Source organism: Dipteris shenzhenensis, chromosome 28 (genome assembly GCF_047967505.1).
Source record: "Dipteris shenzhenensis isolate YYH24624 ecotype China chromosome 28, Dip_SZ_1.0, whole genome shotgun sequence".
NCBI classification, from domain to species: Eukaryota; Viridiplantae; Streptophyta; class Polypodiopsida; order Gleicheniales; family Dipteridaceae; genus Dipteris; species Dipteris shenzhenensis.
Window position 1 is genome coordinate 36,170,151 of NC_141623.1, and position 20,228 is coordinate 36,190,378.

At 43.4% G+C, this 20,228-nt stretch overlaps 1 protein-coding gene across 2 annotated transcripts; it reads left to right on the forward strand.

Moving 5' to 3' along the window:
• Positions 1-816: 816 nt before the first annotated feature.
• On the forward strand, positions 817-14,847 carry LOC147883507 (protein EFFECTOR OF TRANSCRIPTION 2-like). Of its 2 annotated transcripts, XM_087400135.1 has the most exons (4): positions 817-1,069; positions 1,482-1,958; positions 13,047-13,092; positions 13,409-14,847. In XM_087400135.1, exons 1-4 carry the CDS (start codon positions 902-904, stop codon positions 14,527-14,529), a joined length of 1,812 nt encoding a protein of 603 aa, XP_087256261.1. In that variant the 5' UTR covers positions 817-901; the 3' UTR covers positions 14,530-14,847. The 2 variants fall into 2 exon arrangements, with proteins under 2 accessions (XP_087256261.1, XP_087256262.1); XM_087400136.1 differs by lacking the exon at positions 13,047-13,092 and having other exon boundaries at positions 13,405-14,847.
• Positions 14,848-20,228: the final 5,381 nt, after the last annotated feature.

Consider the following 20,228-nt stretch of genomic DNA (forward strand, 5'->3'; position numbering starts at 1 on the left):
CTATAAATCTAATCTAAATGAGACTAATAAATTAATTAGATATTCTCTCATGCTCGTGCCATAGGTTAATTACAAAAGTTAACGTCCCACTCTGCGCCTCTCTGGTCCCCTGCCTCTCACTAATCTCCCCTCCTTCCCTCCCGCTGTGAGGGTGTTGGTCTTTATAGTGGTTAAGGGGCTATGGAAGAATCTAGAGGCGGAAGAATCAAGAGGCATTAATCTTCATACTTTACCAATAATGTACACTTTCCATACTAATCATCCCAAACCTAGATTAAGCTAAATAATCATCATGTAACTTAACGTACTTTAGCAAGAACATACACTTGCTATACTAATCATCCCAAACCTAGATTAACTTAAATAATCATCATATACGTACTTCCCATACTACGTTATGATTATTTAGGTTAATCTAGGTTTGGGATGATTAGTACATAATCATATATGTACTTCCCATACTACGTTATGATTATTTAGGTTAATCTAGGTTTGGGATGATTAGTACGCAAAGGTACAAACCTGATTAGTACGCGAAGGTTTGGGATGATTAGTATGGCAAGTGTACGTTCTTGGTAAAGTACGTTAAGTTACATGATGGTAAATCTACGTTTGGGATGATTAGTATGGGAAGTGTACGTTATTGGTAAAGTACGTTAAGTTACATGATGATTATTTAGGTTAATCTAGGTTTGGGATGATTAGTATGGGAAGTGTACGTTATTGGTAAAGTATGAACATTAAAAAGGTTAGTCTAGGTTTGGGATGATTACTTAGTATGGGTAGTGTTCGTTATTGGTAAAGTACATAAAAATGGGTTACCGATGGGAGAATTTCGGATCGTGCGGAGGCTCTTAGGAATGCACTCCACCAGCAGGGAAACGTCATGAAGTGAGAACCCATGGGAGGCTACTCCATCGGAGCAGTTTCTACGGCTCGCCACCGAACGTCTTCCACTTCGGCAGCATGCAAGAAAAAGCCCATCGCGGACTTCAATCAAGTGCCAAGGTTGAGGAGGGAAGACTATTGTCTCCCGGCCGATCTTGATCGATTTTTCTCTGACTGGAAGGCACGTGCTTGCTATCTGCCCAGTTCCTCATTGGGTGTATTTCGCCAGTCCTTAGCTGTTACTTGCAATCTTTGCTTGTGCCTTTGTGTAAATAGTAGACTCAACTATTACAGCCCGGCTGCTAGCATACCTCTGGTGGTGAACTGTAATGGGTTGTCATTTACTCAGTAAATGTGCCACAAGAATCGATGTAGTGAACCATAACGGTTTACATATAATGTGTCTGCGCATGTGTGTCTTAATAGTCCGATCCAAACCTGAGGCTTCCTTTGGAACTAGGGCCACAAAATTGTTTCAGACGCTTTTATAAGCCTAAATACTTTTTTTAAAAGGCCTGTTCTGTGTGCTCTTATGTTATCACGGCAGTTATCCGCCTTGTAGTTTGACAATTTTACAGTTGCTGTTCTTGCAGGTTCTCATTGGACCAACAGACTGGCAGGATCATGCTGCAGGTGCAGTGGCAGCAGAGAGATACAGATTGCACAATTTACCATCTTGTTATTTTGGGCCTGGCGTATATGAACTTGGTTTGTGCCAGACCACATGTTCAAGTCGTGGCACCAGATCATCTAATCAGCCTAGGAAAGACAATACTGTTGTTGTTTATGTTGGGCAAGCTGAAAATGTTCGCACAAGGCTTCAACATTATGGTCGCAGTGGTTCTCATTTAGAGGGTGGAGTAGACTTGCCGTCCTCATCTATCAGTGGGAAAACCCAGCAGTCTGATAAATCATCGTTTTTTTACCCACACGCACAAAATAACTCTGATCGTGTTGAAAAGATTTCTGATTCTGTCATCACCTTGAAAGTGAAGGAAGATACATGCTGCCCACGCTTGTTCACAGAGGCGTTTTCTCGAGGATATTCAATAGCATTTCGGTGGACTGCTGTAAGTTAAATCATCGGCATTCAAGTATGCATTGAACGTTATAAATGGGGTCTGGACTCATGGACGCTGAGAGAGGGAAAATGGTACTTGTAAACAACAAGTTCTAAAGTGTTTATTCATTCATGTAAGTGAATCTAAAAGTCTAAACTTAAAAGCTTCAAGTTTTGTTGGCTATTGTAGGGAAAGCAAGCTATGTAGGTCTTAATTCTTGTATTTAGGGTTGGATGCCAAATATAGTAGAGCAGGGATTATAGATGTTTAAGCAAAGGCTCGTTATGAAGTTATCTTGGGTAATGTACCTTCCAAGTGTTGGACCTGATGGCCTAGGAGACGTCAGGTCTTGGCCGTTATGATGGCATGTGGTATGGGCCAAGCGGCTAGCTCGCTTGGTGTTATAGACTTTAGTCTCAAGGGTGGTTCAACGTAGCAAAACTATTACTTTGTGATGATGTAGCATACATGTGAGCTAACTACTACTCTTACTAGTTCACTAGTCTGCTCCCTAAGTGTAGAACCATAACGGAATTGAAAGAGAGAAACACAAGTGCTTGCATACACGTGAGTGAGGGTGCAAGAGGCAATCAACGTAGCAAAACTATTACTTTGTGATGATGTAGCATACATGTGAGCTAACTACTACTCTTACTAGTTCACTAGTCTGCTCCCTAAGTGTAGAACCATAACGGAATTGAAAGAGAGAAACACAAGTGCTTGCATACACGTGAGTGAGGGTGCAAGAGGCAATCACTGGGTGCAACTGCGCGCCCCCCCCCCCCCCCCCCCGACTGCAACTGCAGCATTAGATAGATAACTGTAGATGAAGGTGTGAATGTTTCTGTCAAGATGGAGTTGAGAGGGGCAGACTGTTAGTCCTCTCCAACTCCCTACTTGGCTGCAGATGAGGCATTGCTGAAGGCTCGATGAAGAGCTGCTGTGAATTGAAGGCTGAAGCTACAGAGGATGTGGAATGAACAAATGGGGACCTGACTGATATGAGGTTCGTCTACAGCAGACTGAGTCTCCCACCACCTGACCTGCTTCTGTAGGCAGCTGACCTGCTGATATGGCTGACAGCCATGTCAGCCAACCTGCCCTGTTCTGCTACAAGTGGCTCACCTGACTGCCATGTGGCAGTAAGGTTCTGTTCCGATGCTGTCTAAACTGTTGCTTGGAGCTGCTCCCCGCACTGATGTGGCAGCCTGTGTGGCTGCCTTGTGAATCTGTTCTGCCCACCATCTCACGAACGTGAAGGTTGTGACAGTCGGCCTTAAATTGGACTCAAGCTAGCTAGCACTGTAACATGCAACGATTATTTGATCGTGTAATTTACAGCAAGACCTTCTTTAAACCTTTAGCGAGGAATGAGCGTTGTTTACCATAGAGAGAGAAAAGAGATGAGGGTAGAGAGAGAGTAGAGTCGACAACCGATTGGGTCCCTGTACCCACTGAGGGCCCCCTCCCCCAATCAGGGGAGAATTTGCTTTATACTTGGAGAACTGAGAAATACAAAGAACATTCTTCCAGAGAGCACCGAACACGCTTCTGAAGAGCTCACTGTGCACACGTATAGCAGACCCAAAGACCTGAGAGGCAACGCCGACCAATAGCGAGACCTTGATGCTGTCCACACTGACGATGTAGGACGCTTCTGCAAGGCAAGGAAGAGGCTTGTGCTGTCTACCGGAATGCAGGGTTACTGCGTGAGTGAGAGACTGAAAACTAGAAGTGATAGATCCTACGAGAGAACAGAGAGATGACTGAAATATAGAGCTGAGAGTGAGCTGTGTAAACTGTAAAAGAGAGCTGAGAAAGCTGAGGAAACAGTGTCCAAACCTCTCTCCGTTTGCTGGTCCAAACCTCCGACTGTTGTGCTGCGTGGTCACCTTCAGATCAGGCTGAACTGATGGCCAAGGGACTGAGGCTAGAGCAGGGCCAGATCTGAGGAACTCAAGGGCTGCACAGGAGGCTAAAGTGGAGCTGTAGGAGGACTGAAGGCAGGAGCAAACTGAATGAGAAAACAGGGCAGCCAAGGGGCCCTTTTATAGGGCTGGACTGAGCCAACCCAGTCTGTAAACAGACCGACTCACCCAGTCTGTAAACAGACCGACTTTGTCTGTTGTACAGACTGGTTGGCCTACAACCAGCCTATAAAAAGCCCTCCTTGGCTCATTTGCCAGGGGAGTTTTGGGGCAGCCTTTGCAGGCTGCCTTCCCTGCTTACCTGTCCAGCCTTTGGGGACCCTAAAGGGACTCCTAACCTAGGCTAAGACCTAAACTATGAGATGGAAACACTTAACCTACTGTTCTCCAGTGGGTACTAGTGAACAAGAACTGACTACTGACTTGACCTAAGGCAGAGAGATTGACCTACGTAGCTTGTGCCTGACTGTCTTTGGGCAAGGGCTCACAAAGGGGTCACAGCATACGACAAAATCTCCTATCTGGGAACTATAATGCACTTGTCGATGTAGCCAGTGTGTCACCTTGCACCCAAGTGCAGGGGTGCATGTGACATTTAAGGATCTGTTCTGGTTGCAAAACTTCGGCTTCATCAAGAACTTCAGGTTGTTGCTCGTCGGAAATCTCTGAAAGAGGAGGTCCAAAATATGGCTTCAACCAAGCTACATGGAACACGTTGTGCATAGTCCAATTGTCTGGTAGGCATAACTTCATTGAGACATCGTTGATCTTTTGAATAATAGGGAATGGTCCGAAGCTCTTGAAGGACAGCTTAGGGCATCGCTTGCCCACTTGCTTCAATCGTTGCTTGATAATGCGTAAATACACCCATTGACCCTCTTTATACTGGACATCTCATCTGGATTTATTAGCTTGGCATGTATACGATGCTTGAGCTTTGGCGATGCGGCTTTTCACGGACTCCATAATCTCTGCCATGGATTCAGTGGTTTTGTTGGCTTCAAGAGATGGAGACACCATCCGGGTGAGGAGTGAGGTAAATCGCCGTCCAAACGTTGCTTCATAAGGTGTGTGACCAATACTCGAAGAATAGGTATTGTTCAGAATGGCCTGCACAAGCAGAAGAAACTGCTCCCACTTTCCCTGAGCATCATGACAATATGATTTCAAAATATCAATTGCCATACCATTATACTTTTCCGTCTCGCCGTTCGATTGCGGATGGAAAGCGTTGGACATCTGCAGCTTTGTACCAAAATTATCAAACAAGGCTCGCCAAAAGTTGGACGTAAACTTGGAGTCCCTGTCGGATGTTATGGTCTTTGGCAACCCTCCAACGGGATACCAATACTTGATAAACAAACGAGCTACATCTTCAGCACTGGCCGTTTGTTTTTAGGAAATGAGCATACAATATTTACTAAAGCGACAAACAATAGTAAGACATTGAGTATTACAGGTACATGCGGATGCTGGAAGTGGTCCCACGAAATCTATACCTATGTCCTGGAAAGGACCGTCGGGGATTGGCAATGGCATAAGTAAGCGTGCCGCTTTCTTGTGAGAAGCCTTGACCTTTTGGCATATTTGACAATTCTGCACATAGCTGTATACGTCCTTCTGCATCTTTGGCCAATAGAAATAGCGCTCCAACTTCTCCAAAGTCTCGTTGATACCTCTGTGACCACCGGTAAGGGCGTCATGGGCATCATGAAGAAGCACCTGTTGTTTGTCTTGAGTACACATAAGGTGTGTGACCAATACTCGAAGAATAGGTATTGTTCAGAATGGCCCGCACAAGCGGAAGAAACTGCTCCCACTTTCCCTGAGCATCATGACAATATGATTTCAAAATATCAAATGCCATACCATTATACTTTTCCGTCTCGCCGTTCGATTGCGGATGGAAAGCGTTGGACATCTGCAGCTTTGTACCAAAATTATCAAACAAGGCTTGCCAAAAGTTGGACGTAAACTTGGAGTCCCTGTCGGATGTTATGGTCTTTGGCAACCCTCCAACGGGATACCAATACTTGATAAACAAACGAGCTACATCTTCAGCACTGGCCGTTTTTTTTTAGGGAATGAGCATACAATATTTACTAAAGCGACAAACAATAGTAAGACATTGAGTATTACAGGTACATGCGGATGCTGGAAGTGGTCCCACGAAATCTATACCTATGTCCTGGAAAGGACCGTCGGGGATTGGCAATGGCATAAGTAAGCGTGCCGCTTTCTTGTGAGAAGCCTTGACCTTTTGGCATATTTGACAATTCTGCACATAGCTGTATACGTCCTTCTGCATCTTTGGCCAATAGAAATAGCGCTCCAACTTCTCCAAAGTCCCGTTGATACCTCTGTGACCACCGGTAAGGGCGTCATGGGCATCATGAAGAAGCACCTGTTGTTTGTCTTGAGTACACATAACCTTTTCTTATAGAAAAGCTAGCCGTCCTCTAATGAGTAATAGCGTGGAGTAAGCATCGTGGCTAACTTGAACTGCGTGCCAAACTTTGCTGACTCCGCGTACTGTGCCTTTATGATCAAGATCCTTTCCTTTGATTTTGAGCACAGTGGCCTACTCAATGGTCTGGATGGAACCTTTCCGACTGAGAGCGTCTGCAACAGGGTTGTTTTTGCCGGGAACGTATTCGATCATTCCCCCAAACTGCTGGAATATATGACTCCACCGCTGCTGCCGATCACTCCATTGCATACTAGGCATTGTCTGAAGCCACTTGAGGGCTTGGTGATCTGTCTTCACTGTGAAAGTCCGTCCGTATAGGAAAGGCTTCCAATGTTTTAATGCCTGGATGACACCGAGGAGCTCTCTATCATACATTGAATAGTTCTTTTCGGCATCGTTAAGATTTCTGCTGTAGTATGCCACGGGCCTATCTTCTTGCTGTAAAACTGCCCCTATGGCGACATTGCTAGCGTCTGTGATTACTAGAAATGGATCATCCCAAGAGGCAATCTTCATAACTGGTGCTGTCGTAGCCAACCGTTGCAAGTCATGGAAGGCCTGCAAAGCTTTGCCTGTGACTTGAACTTTTTGTTTGCGTGTCTTTACCCCCTTGAGTAAATCTGTAAGAGGGGCTGCGTATGTTGAGAAACCCTCCATGTGCGAGCTGTATGCTTGACACAAACCCACAAAGGATCGGATCTCTTGGGCCGTCGTGGGGACATCCCAACTTGTGATAGCTTGGATCTTCTCTGGGTCCACCAATCGAATCCCTTGAGCACTAATGATGTAGCCCAAATATTGAATTTTCAGCAATCCGAATACACTTTTCTTTGCGTTGAGATATAGTTGGTTATCATGTAATAACTGTAGGACACATCGCACATCCTTAATATGCTGCTCGGCTGTCGCGAAAAAGATAAGGATATCATCGAGAAAGATGAACAGGCACTTTTCAATATACTCTGCGAATACCCGGGACATCATCTTGTTGAATGTTGGTGGTGCATTCTTTAGACCAAAGGGCATGATGACGAACTCGTAATGAGCTCGCTCAGTTCGGAAAGCTGTCTTTGGGATGTTAGCTTCAAAAATCCGGACTTAATGATAGCCACTCTTGAGGTCAATCTTTGAAAAAAAACTGGCACCATTGAGTCTTTCCAAGATGTACTCGATGCGGGGCATAGGAAACTTGTTGCTTACCGTAAGCTAGTTGAGTGCTCTGTAGTCGACACATAGTCGTGCAGACTTATCCTTCTTTGCCACAAATAGAATGGGTGCAGCAAAAGGTGAAGAAGAAGGCCTAATAAACCCTACGCGCAGTAATTGAGACAATTGCTGCTCTAACTCCCCCTCCATAGACTTTGAAAGTCGATAAGGGAACTTACTTGGAGGTGTCGAGTCTGGAAGTAGATCGATGCGATGGTCTTCCGGTCGGTTGGGGGGTAGCTGGGGTGGCAGATCATCTCGAAGCATGATGTCTTTGAACTCTTGGAGTAGATCCACCATTGCTTGCCCATCGGAGGAGCGGCTTGAACTGCAGTGATCTGGCACTGGACATAGACAAGTGCACACATGGCACCCTTGCGGGCGGTGCGACCTGCTTGAATATGAGAGATTAATGGAATCCCTGGTATGCTCCAATCACCGCATATCACGGCGGGCTCAGGTAAACCTTCCACAATCGTGAAGGTGTCCTGTCGCCAATCAGGCGTGGGAACATGCTTACGGAACCACTGAATCCCAAGGATCATGTCGCATTCCATCAAAGGAGTCAATATAAAATCCCGCGTAAACATGGTCTTCTGAACTGAAAAAGTGAACTGGATGGCCTTATGCGTGATGTGTGTGCGCAAGCCAGGCGTGAACCCGTCCACTGCAAGCTCGTGAGGCACGACTGTCTTGGCAAGCTGAGGGGAGATGGCATCTTCTGAACTCCCCATATCGAACAGGACAATAAACTGATGCCCGTTAGTTGTGTCGTACGCTCGAATGAGCGCCTTCTTTTGATCCGAGAAGTTGCCCTCCTCCTTACCTTGAAAGATCACCGTGGGAACGGCGTTCAAAGCAGGGAAGACGGCATTCGTAGCTGAGGATGGAGGCGAGGCTGAAAGAGCCAATACATTAGCGACGGACGAAGTAGGTGCTTTCGCAGCCTTTTCTGCAAGCCACTTCGGACAATCCTTCTTGCCATGCCCAGCGATGTGGTGGCAATGAAAGCAGCGATGTTCTTGGTGGCTTCTGCTCGTCGGGCTGTAGATAGCCTCCCGTAATACCCGCTTTAGCCTTCTCATCCGGAGTCATCTTTGGCTTGGACTCCTTCTTTTGACCAGAAGCCTGGCCATCTTTCTTTTGGAACTGGTTGATCCTTACCCGCTGTGTTGTTTGACTGCTGCGGGGCTCACCTGTAAGATGAGGGGCTGCAAGGTGGACTTTATCTTGCTCATCTTGAATCCGCGCTAATGCTAACGGAAAATGAGCTACAAACTGATGAATAAGTTGCAAAATTGATGAATGGTCACACTTACCATCATACTTAACAAAATTTGGAGTGGACCGAGTGAGTTGTGTTACCTTTGTCGATGGCGAAGTTGTGGCGGAGACGGCCGCTGCGCTCAAACTTGCCTACATAGCGGCTAACATCTGTTTGTGTTGGAGAAGCATCGCCTCTCGGTCTAGCTTTTGTCGCCTCTCTGCCTGGGTGAGCTTTGCGCGTCGCAGTGCCTCCTCATTTTTGCGTTCCTCACGCATCAACAAGAGCAGTTTTTCAAAATTTGTGGTTCCTCTTTCTTCCAGCGGCCTTTTTGCTTCTTTTTCCTCCAGACGTTGTTTTGTTTGGTCCAGCTGTCTTCTGCTTTCTTCCAACTGGGATGAATGTTCTTCGAGTTGCTGCAGTAGGACCCGATTCTAGGACAGGTTTTAGCTGAATAAATCGAGATTCTTCCCACATAATAAACCAAATCCAAATTCAGAAGGAGGCAACAAAAGAAGACAGCAAAACAGTTCAGCTCAAATGGGTCGACAAGGAAAATGATGCAAAAATAGGAACGTTGGTTTGTGCGTCAGATGTGATGGTGCACATACATTTTTGGGCTGTCCATTCCATAAAATGAGAGAGAACAGCCCCAACAAAACAAGAAGCTGAAAAGAGTAAAGCGGAGGGAGATATTTGAGGATATGAATGAGAATGATCGAGTTGGGGTATTGTTGGTGACAAACCAGCCTTACAATATTATTTCACTGTAACTAGCTTCATTGCTTGGAATAGCAATTGATTAGGACCTTGGAAGCAGTACCACAGGAGCTTTCAGAGATATGCCAAATTCTTCACTTGTTTTGATTGGGAGCGAGCTGAGAGTTCATTTGTAGGGGTATTTGGATCATCTAGATTTACTGGTGGGTAATGTCGTTTTGGGACACCCTGGCATTACTAGACACAACTGACTTGTGATTGTCGTGAGAAGACGGTGAGACTTTGACATCGAGGACGTGACGTTACTATTACAGCCAGAGTTACATGAAGTCTTATTCCCTTGGTGAGCCATGTCCAGTACCGAAAGTTTTCAAGGGTGTTTTTTGTTTTTACTTGATTCCCATCTTTAAAGATAATGGATCTTGGCAAATGTGTGTGGATTGTTGAGCTCTAAACAAGATGACATCAAGAATAGGTTTCCAATCCCTCGAATATATCGGCTCAAGTCATTTTTGGGAAGTTGGGAAGCACAAAATTCCAAATTATTTCAAGGAAATCTTTTTGGATGTGCTTGGGCTTTCCCCCGTTCAGCATCATCTCCTGATTCTGTGCGAGAGTCAACGCCCACTCGTAATCCGGCGGGTCGAAGTTCCGAATGGTAAAACGTATGTTCGTGTCCAAACCTCGAATGAATTGCTTCATCTTGGCGCTCTCCGTCATGCCCAACTGTTGCGCCAATGTGATGACCTTATTACTGTATGTCAACACAAGCAAACCATTCTGGGAGAGACGAGCGAACTCATTCTCCAGGTTAAGCATATATTGGGGTGGGAGAAAACGGGCTTTGAGGTCCACCACAAACGTTGCCCAAACGAATTTCGTGTTAAACGTTTTTGGGTCAGTATGCTTACTAGCCCAATGTTGCCACCAAGTGTGACCTACTCTGGACGGCCAAAACCAGTCGTCCGGATACCACTACTAGACCTCCCAAAGGGGTTGGCCCTCCTAGAGCCAGAGGCCACCGGGGGGGCATCCTGATCTGAGATGTGAGAAGGGGTAATGAACCACTCCTTGCCCAACCGTCCCACTACCATGATCATCTGCCAATGAATTGAATCCAAGCTCTTGTCCATTTTTGGGACTCCTCAGTCATTGGCTTGAAAAGCTCTCCCGGCCCCACTCTAAAGAAGTTGGCTTGGTCACTGCCACGCTTGATCATAATCCGCAATGGCACCCTTGCCCCAGAGAACGAACCCAACCACCTGCTATCTATCCAAGTTTGAAGTGTTGCCTAACATGACTCAGGAATGGCTGCATCTATCTCTCTTATCCGCTGCCGTGCCCCTCGGAGATGAGAGATGGCTCCTAGCCGCGCCTTTGCCTCTATAGGGAGCCTACTCCACCTCCCAAAAGAGCTGGCTGGGCCGCTGTCCCACTGCGCCCAAATGATGTGAATCCGCTGTTTGAGCGATCCTGATCTCGGATCCTTGGGTGCCAAATAAGGAATCGACGTTCGAACTCCTCCTTGCAACATGATCGAGGCCTGATGAGTCCTCTTGCCAGACCCTGTGTAGGCTCTGCATCAATGGGGAGCCCTTCCCTCTGAGGGGGGCCTCTGAAAAGATCCATCGATGAGATTGCTGCCACTGACCACCTGTACATGGAGTATTCCTGAGAAGCCCTTGATGGAGGAGGAGCTTTCAGGGCTCTGCGTCTAGGGTGAGACTGCGCACCACTAACTTGCCCAGGAGGGTGTGCTCCGCATCTAGGAGTCAATGATGCGTAGGCCTCCTTGAGCCTGTGGCATGATTATAAAACCCTGGCTTTGGTGTTCTTTGTGCCACCCAAAGTCGTCCACAAGAAGGTGCACACCAGGCGCCTAAGCTGCGCCATGCATTCCGCATGAAAGCACTAGTTGGAGGCTATGTAGTAGACCGTGGCGAGAAGGACCTGGTGCTAGAGAGAGTTTGGTTGAGCTCCAGTACAGATGCTTGCATCAAATACACTCTAAAACTGGGGCGATTATCAATGCGCACCTGGCAACCTAGGTATTCCGGTGTCTGCCCCTGCGGAATTGAATGAAAGGCAAAGACAGCTCCCCAGTCAACGGACCTCCTAGACCTCCTCTGTCCATATGAAGAAGTCAATAGATTAGTTGATCCAGGCCCTTGAGGCCTCGCAATAAATAGCCAAGGCTCTCCTGACCGTCTCCAAGCTCGTTGTTGATCCCTCCACATAGAGGGCTGTGTCATCTATGAACTTTGAATCTAACAGGTTCTCCTCATGCCGAATTGGAAGCCTCATCCTGGTGAGGCCTGCAGCCTGAGAGCACAAAAAATAGACCGGTGCCTCAGCTATGAAAAGGAAGAGGAAGGGGATAACCCTGTCGTACTGACCGGGAAAGAGAAAAAGCCTCCCCCATGTGGCCACCAATAAGCCTGGCTAGAGCTCCTTGCATAAAGAGCTGAGACTCCTCTGATCCATCTGTCTGAAAAGCCCAATCTATGCTATGTTCCCTCCAGGAAAGACCACTCCACCCTATTGTATGCCTTCTCAAAATCCAAGAGAAGGATAGCTAGAGGTTGTGATCATCCCAGGCCCAATCCAGTGTCTCCCAAAAGGTGTTTTGAGCATACATGTCTCATAAGACAAACTTATCAGCGCATCAGGGAGGAGTACAAGATATATAATCTCCCATCTATGCATTTGCACAGCCTCTTTGAGCAGCCAGGAAAAATGCTGGGGTCCTGCATTAAAAGAACACCATAGTAGGTAGGATCTTCGACAAAGTGCACACACTAGCAACAAGATTGGTCATGAGCTCAAAACGTGAAAAAATACATTTAAGGCTATTCGTAGAGCCACAACTTCTAAATGTTGATACAGGACTATCCCTTGTCCCATAGATCCTATTTCGGTTCCAATGAACATTAATAAGATCATATCAAGTCATACTCTCTCTGTCTCTCTCTGGTTATTGCTCTCTTTGTTCCTGTCTTTGGACCCTCACTGGGTTTTAAAAATTCCCAACAAATCTTAAATGTCAGATTTGATTCAGCATTTCTGATTCAAGTATAGCATCATCGAAACTCAAAGTGAAAAATTGAGCTGATTAAAGTTTGGTCCTAGTCTAGATCTTTGGCCGCTATGAGCTTTGCAGTTTGTTCTGCTTTGCAATCATGGCTATTGCCTGTTTGCAAGTGCTTGGGTGGTAACCAAATGAAGACTTCAATATGTAGCATATCTATTTGGTGAGGTTAGAATAGTGCTTTTGAGTAAGCCAGTTGTCGTAAATCGGATAAGCAGATGTAGAGAGTAAGACTTACTGATTGAGAATGCAAGCACCCAGGATGTAATATCTTAGACGCTTATTTTAACTTTAAAAGTTGCTATGGAAATCTGTGCATACTGTAAAGCCAAGCCTAATTTGAAAACCAAAACGCAGTTATCTATTTCTATTATTCTCTCAAAAGAGAGAATAATGTTCTTTATCTTCCTTTTCCTTGCAGATTTCCTGCAAATTACATGTAATTATGGGCATGGGACACCATTCAGGTATCTTTCCTTGTTTGATGTGCCATATTGTTTCAGAATAAACATCTCAGTATGAAAAGGGTTATAGCTGGAAGCTTATGTTCTATGGAAGGATGATAAAAGGAAAGTCAGTTTTGACCACTGTTATACCAATTGAGTCAAATGAATCCAGCTTTCACCAGAAGCTTTTGTGAGCTTGTAAATGCAAAGAAGCAAGTTATATTTTATTATTATCCTTGTTTCTATGAGCTTCAAAAGAACAGCTATAAAAGAAAACCAGGCTCCTTAATCAATCTTAATGTAATGAAAGTGAATTTTCATTTGTTTTGTCAGGCAGAAAGCAAAGGTCAGGCTCAAGCATTGGAGACAGGATTATTAAAGATGTTTGACTATGCTTGGAATAGAGGCAATAATGGGGAAAGGAGACCATATGATGCATATGAAAAGATGCAGCAGCAAATGGGCATGCATTCTACGCGTACAACATGCAACAGTCTCAACTCTAAAACGTGCTACGAGCCTTTTAAATGGAAGATCACACAAATGGGAACTGGCAAAAGTACGATCAGCGGGCAGATCTGGTATCAGCCTTTTAAATGGACATTTACACAAATGGCAATTGGCAAGCATAGGATCAGAAGCCTTCAAAGAAGATTGGTTATGCGTGTGTCAAAGGATAAATTTTGGAAGTTAAATAAGAGACCAATAGAAACATTAAATATTGATAAAGGAAGTACTCTCTATGCTGAACTTCAAGCCCTACCATGGAAAATGCAATTAGAAGAACAGCACACATGTCCTTCATCTGGTAAGAGTCTTGTCTGTACTATCGCACTGAATCAACAGAGGGAAAGATGTGAGAAACATAAAGGGATAAGGATTTCAAATTTAAGGCTTCGAAGGGGAGTTGGTAAAGAGCATATGGCAGCAGAGGTTCATACATTTAGAACTCCGTCGAAAAAGGCCATCCAGAAACTTGATCTGAATCTGTTGGTTCATTGTGGTTATATATTGGAGAATGGATCGAGATGCATGGTGCTGCCAGAAGAAGGCAGGAATCGCTGCTCTTTTCATAAAGGAAAACGTGTTAAAGGGATTATCACAGGACGTGTTGACAATTTTGGAATTGGGTCCAAAGAAGGCATCCAGAAAGTTGTTGATCCGGATGTACTGTTACATTGCGGATTTATCTTGGAGAATGGATTGAGATGCATGGTGCTGCCAGAAAAAGGCAGGAAGCGCTGCTCTTTGCATAAAGGAAAACGTATTAAGGGGATTATCACTGGACTTGTAGACAATTTTGGAATTGGGTCCAAAGAAGGCATCCAGAAAGTTGTTGATCCAGATCTACTGTTACATTGTGGATATATCTTGGAGAATGGATTGAGATGCATGGTGCTGCCAGAAAAAGGGAGAAAACGCTGTACGTTTCATAAAGGAAGACGTGTTAAAGTCTAGATAATCTGTATGTACATTAGTGACTTGAGGGATGTGGAATACTACAAAACACTGCACGATTCATTACTAGGCTGATAAAATGTCCATGCTTTTCAAGGACACTTCTAGCTGTTATCAGGCACAGCTAGCTTTCCTGGAGTTGAATTTATAAAATTATTCAGACCTGAATGATGTATATTTCTTGTACCACTACCATATTGGTGGAGTTTTTAAGAGTCATATGTGTTTGTTGCTTGCACGTTGTCCTTGAGATGGTTTATAAATATTTGACAGAAATGAGTATAGTAGTTGCTTTCTTGGATGCACTAAGCAATCCCCATGTGTGCTATTCTGATGACACTGCACACAAATGCATAGGAACTCTAATTTCTCTCGTTGTAGGAGTTGCCGGATGGATGTGATAAACCTTTATTGCCAAGAGTTGGATATGGGGAGTGGATTCTCCAGATGCCTCCTAGAACCACCATGCTATCAATGTTTTAGCCAAGTTTTGGATCCAGGGCTTTGAGAGTAAACTTTCTTCGCTGACATCTGAAGCATCCAGGCCAAACATTATGTAGGGTCCTTGAAGAAGCTTCCAATGAATTTATGTCATGCACATACGGCATCGGATGATAATCATGTCCTGCAAGTCTGCCATATGGCCCACATAATGCAGAGATGATTATGAGCTCAGCACCAAAAGGATGCCTGGCTTCACAACGTGTATGGACCTTCTTTCTAATGCCTTGTTCCAAAATGTCACAGTCAGCTACGCTCTATGCATTGCTGTAAGGCTATATTGACTAAAATGTCTTCTTTTGTAGATGCTTATGGAACCATCTTAACTACTTTTGCATTGACGTACTACATAATCTGAGTCATATTTTCACATAATCTGTAGTTGGGTTAGCCTTCTCAGCACAAAATACCTCCAGCCTCACATAAATATCTCATAAATTATCTTGCAGATATATGCATCTGTGAAAAATTGTTTATATAAAGATTTTCTTGGTCTTTATGGTGCGAGGCTGTACCTGGATCTTGATCTTACATGACCCAGTCAAAGTTTAAGGGACACTTGAGGGCCCAGCGAAATACTGCTTGTTTCATTGATGGTCCATGCTCTCATTGCAGTATCAATAACAAACAGAACAGATAATTGTCCACCCTTTTCGTCCAGAAAAGAATTATTTAAGTCTCCAAATATTTTAGCATATTAAGATCCATGGGAGCAATTCGGTTTTTTATGACTATTGTTTCAAGTCTATTTGCTTTCAAATCTAGGTACTTCTGCAACTAATTTTGAGCTTCAGATTCTAAATCATGCTTCTTTTTTCAATTTAATGCAACAAGCGCCTAGAGGTAGAGCAGAAGTAATGCTAGGGGAAATTTGAGTATTTCAAAATTGTAAAATGAGAAACCATTAAAAAAGAGCCAATGTAATTATATATGCCAATTTTAAAGAGAGAATAAATATACAAGGGAAATTTAATCCAATTGAAAATAAAGTAAGTGTACAAGCAAAGCAAAAGTACTTGTTAGGAAAAATTTGAGTAAATCCAATAGAAGCATGGAGAGGGAGATCCATGGTGAAAATGCATGGAGGAGAGGCTCTTAAAAGAGTGAAATTGGGCACAGTATTTGGGTATTTGGAGAATGAGATATCTTTCTTGGTGCCCAGTCTTATATATCATGCTTAGTACTTGGAGAATGAGATATCGGGCTTACTTGGTGCCTACTCTTATATAGGACTTGTATAATTAGAATGGAACTAGTGGAGGTAGTAGTTCCCACCTAGTTTGGTGGGGAACTCACCATATTAAAACATGGTCTTGGATCAAAGCTGGGAAGATCCTATAATCCGATTGGGGATGGGACCCCATGGCATCATTTTGTGGGCTTTTTCGTGGCAAGGTCAAATTGACAAGTAAAGCTGCTCACAAACAAAACTCCTCCAGGATTGTCCTAGACATGGACCCTAGACATGCAACAATAGACATTCCATACTTCCCCCAAGTGTAGGAGGTCATAGTTTTTCACACATGGTTTTGTTTGAAATGTCATGTTATTCCTATTATGTAAATGGGGCTAAACCTCAATCTAGAAGAAGATATTTACTCAATTCCCTTTGGTGTGGTGAACTATGGTAGGTGCATCTAATTGTACCCTCACCTTAGTCATCCATCACATGTGATTATGTGATTTATCAAGTGGTTCCGATTTCTTAAAATGTGTTCATAGGCAAGCTCGACTTTGCTACCTCCTAGAGCCTGAGCACCATCATGCTAATTAGTGGTTCTCACTACCCTTTTGTCATAACTCTTCTTGGCTTTTCCTATCTAGCACTCGTTAGATTTTAGGCTTACTAGCCCTAATCCTAACTTGAACGCTCTCGTATGAGCCTAATAGCTCATTTTGGGTCTATGTATACTCTCACATTTCTCTGTGTGATTTGTATACTAGCAATTAGCTAGTGCAGGATGATGCCTAAGCGAGCATCATCCTCTAGCATTAGCTAAGACTTGGTAGTTTGTCTTTCTCCTTCTTTAAGAAACTCATGCAAGTATCCCTTAGCATTCGGCTAGTTGAGCCATCTTAGAACTTATGACTCTTATGTGAGTATAAGAGCTCAACAACCGCAGAGTTCGTTTACATTTGAATAAAGAGTCATTTCTTCATCGTTTCTCATTGTTACATGAAACATACTTTCTTCATGTTATGCAGACGCAATGTTTCATGATGTACGTATGCATATGGCAATGCTCCCATGTACCAAATAATTGAAACATAATTATCACTTCTGCCTTAACATAACAATTCCACAAATGGCTTACCATGGCCATAAGGAAAACCTTTCATAAATGGATTGAACTCCAACATAAAAGAAAAATCATGAAGCACATGCAAACAATGTAAATATTCATCGCACATAATATGTGGCCCAAATAAAGGGACCCCACCCCAAAGACTTCATTAGCTTACCAAGAATACATTCACTTCACGGCCTTTGATTAATAGATCAAGGCACTGCTTGCTCTCCATCCTAGCATGCCCTCACCAAAAGCAGTCAAGATCGCCACAAATCTTGAAGATATGTGCTCTCATAAGTCATTTCATGCTTTGTGCAACAACCAAAAGGGAAAGAAAAACAGAATAAGTTTAAGATCTTAAAATCCAGGATAAGTATAAGAGTAAAAGATTTTTTAATTGGTTTAAAAGAAGGTTTTTCTCTAGCAATGTGTGACCAAGAGGGAATACTGGACCCTGGGGCCTGCTCTAGTAGGTGCCGCTGGTCAGCCTTAACAATGATACGGTGGTTTGCAAATTATTTAGGTTTACGTGTCTAGATTTTGGAGGGAATACCAAGTTCTTGCTCGAGACCCTAGGAGTGAGAGAGGGTTGTTGGTCAGCCTTAACATTGACAAGGTGGTATGCAAACCAAGCTCTAAGCTCTACAGAAGCTCTACACTAACACTCCGTCCATGTCACAACTAGCCTTTCTGTTGGCCCCAAGAGCAACTAGGTTTTCCATGAAAAACCCACGCATGAACCCATGCTAGTTTTTTGGCATCCATTTGGTTTGCAAGCTAGCCCTCTCGCATGAACATGCTCTAATTGGCTACTTTTAATTTTTCGCCGACTCTTTCACCAAGAATCCCTAAGGGTGTTTTATGAACTTAGCCCACCGTAGGCATGGACAAGCAAGATTTCCCTATCATGTCCACCCATGACCCAAATGCATCAATGAACCATGGGGAAACATATTCTATAAACACCCTAATAGTAATTCTAGCACTCCCTTAATGGAGAAGCCCTAGGGGCATGGAAGGCTTCAATGGTGATTTTGAGAACACTCCCAAAACCATGTGTGAAATACCATGACCTAAAACCATGTTCCAAAATGGTGGGCTCCCAACCAAACTAGGAGGGAACTACTAGTTAAACTAGTTCCAAACCATGTTCCAAACTGTGGGCTCTCGACCAAACTAGGAGGAAACTACTAGTTCAGCTAGTTCCATTCTAACTTTATATGAGTCGTATATAATAATTGACACTAAGCAAGCAGGATATCTTGTTCTCCAGGTTCCTAGCCTAGGAGCCTCTCCTTCATGAATCTCTGCCACAGGTCTCATTCTTCTCCATCCACGCTCTCTCCTCCCCATGCCCTTTGTGATGAAAGTGCTACCTAGACTATGTCGAAAGCCTTCTCATTTATTTTTTCCGTCTTCCTAGGGTGCACTCACATGATGTCCATGTGTTGGGAGAGTTCGATGATGAAGAATGTCTCTTAGAACAGATCCATCTCAAGAACTTGGGGTTCGCTTGAATCTTATGTAGTTTTTTCTATGTTTTGCTTGTTGAATTTCCCCTTTTGTTGAAGATTTAATACTAAATGATGATAGAAACATTATATTATGGACTTTTTGACGTTCAAGTTTTAAACAACAAATTACAAAGACTTGCCATCACCTTACTAGCTAAGCTTAAATAGTACACGACTATCCTTGCCACCCATGAATCATAGCTATAAATCTTGCAAAACAACACAAATTTATATAATCTACATTTACAAGATTCAAAACTTTTAGAATAATAATGCACTACCTACAAAATTCAATTCTAAAAAACATTTTGTTTGTTGGCCTCAAACTTTTATTTGAGCAGGGTTTGAGCTTTGCAAGTGTTAAAGTGTTAATCATGCAATTTAAAAAGTACCATAATCCATCTCACATGAGAGAGAGAGAGAGAGAGAGAGAGAGAGAGAGAGAGAGAGAGAGAGAGGTCAATATGCAAACTCATCCCGATCTTCATTCAGCCTTTTAGTATACGAGAAAAGAGGTTAGCCATGATAATGGAACACATTAATATATCTAAGGAAGCACATGCAATTTGATTAATAAGATTATTAAAAAATAGTCGAAGATATGTCGACTTGTTTTTGCTTCATTTGTCCATGTTCGAATTGCATCGAAGAAATCAAATTCACTCAATGGTGGCCCATCAATGGATATGCACATCAATGCATCCACATTCTTGGTGGATAAGCAATTTCTCAATTTACTTTTAATCAGGGTTTTGAGTGCTAAATCCTCGCTCACATGATGCAGTACTAATCCTTGCTCACATGATGCAGTACTATAACATTGCAACATAGCAATCCCAGCTAGTTACAATGGCATATGATACTTTTCTCGCATTGTACTGTTTTTCCCTATACGAACCCATGTACCTCTTAGGCCCAACTCTTTCCATTCATGTTGGGCTTGTAACTTGAAATATTGGTGCTCTGTTTTTGTTTAATGTGCATCATTGAATTTATGGAATAGATCAATCTTGGAGTATAATATGCATATGCATGCAAAAGTGAAAGGGATGCGCATGGGACATATATAAACCATGAATAGAATTTGTAGATCAACCTTGTAGAGTATAATATGTGTACTTTTTGTGAGTACCCATTGTGAGGCCATAGGTCATTGCACTGTATTTTTGCTTCCATGATTTGTGTTCACAATTTCATCAACATCTCACGCCTCCTACACGTAAATTGTCACCAAAATATATCACCATTCACAGCGCATCTCTGAGCATTTAACTGAGACAAGTTTTCAATATCAAGATTCAGCTAAAGAGATTCAGCTAAAGAATGCAATTAAGACGTATCAGCAGATTGCTAAGAGAAGTTGTGAACGCAATGTATCCACCATGAACCTTTA

Bases quoted from the DNA above. Each gene is read 5' to 3' on its own strand.
- LOC147883507 (XM_087400135.1), top strand. From the start codon at position 902: ATGGGAGGCTACTCCATCGGAGCAGTTTCTACGGCTCGCCACCGAACG. The intron at 1,959-13,046 runs GTAAGTTAAATC...TTTTCCTTGCAG, and splicing joins TAGCATTTCGGTGGACTGCT to ATTTCCTGCAAATTACATGT. The intron at 13,093-13,408 runs GTATCTTTCCTT...TTTGTCAGGCAG, and splicing joins GGGCATGGGACACCATTCAG to AAAGCAAAGGTCAGGCTCAA.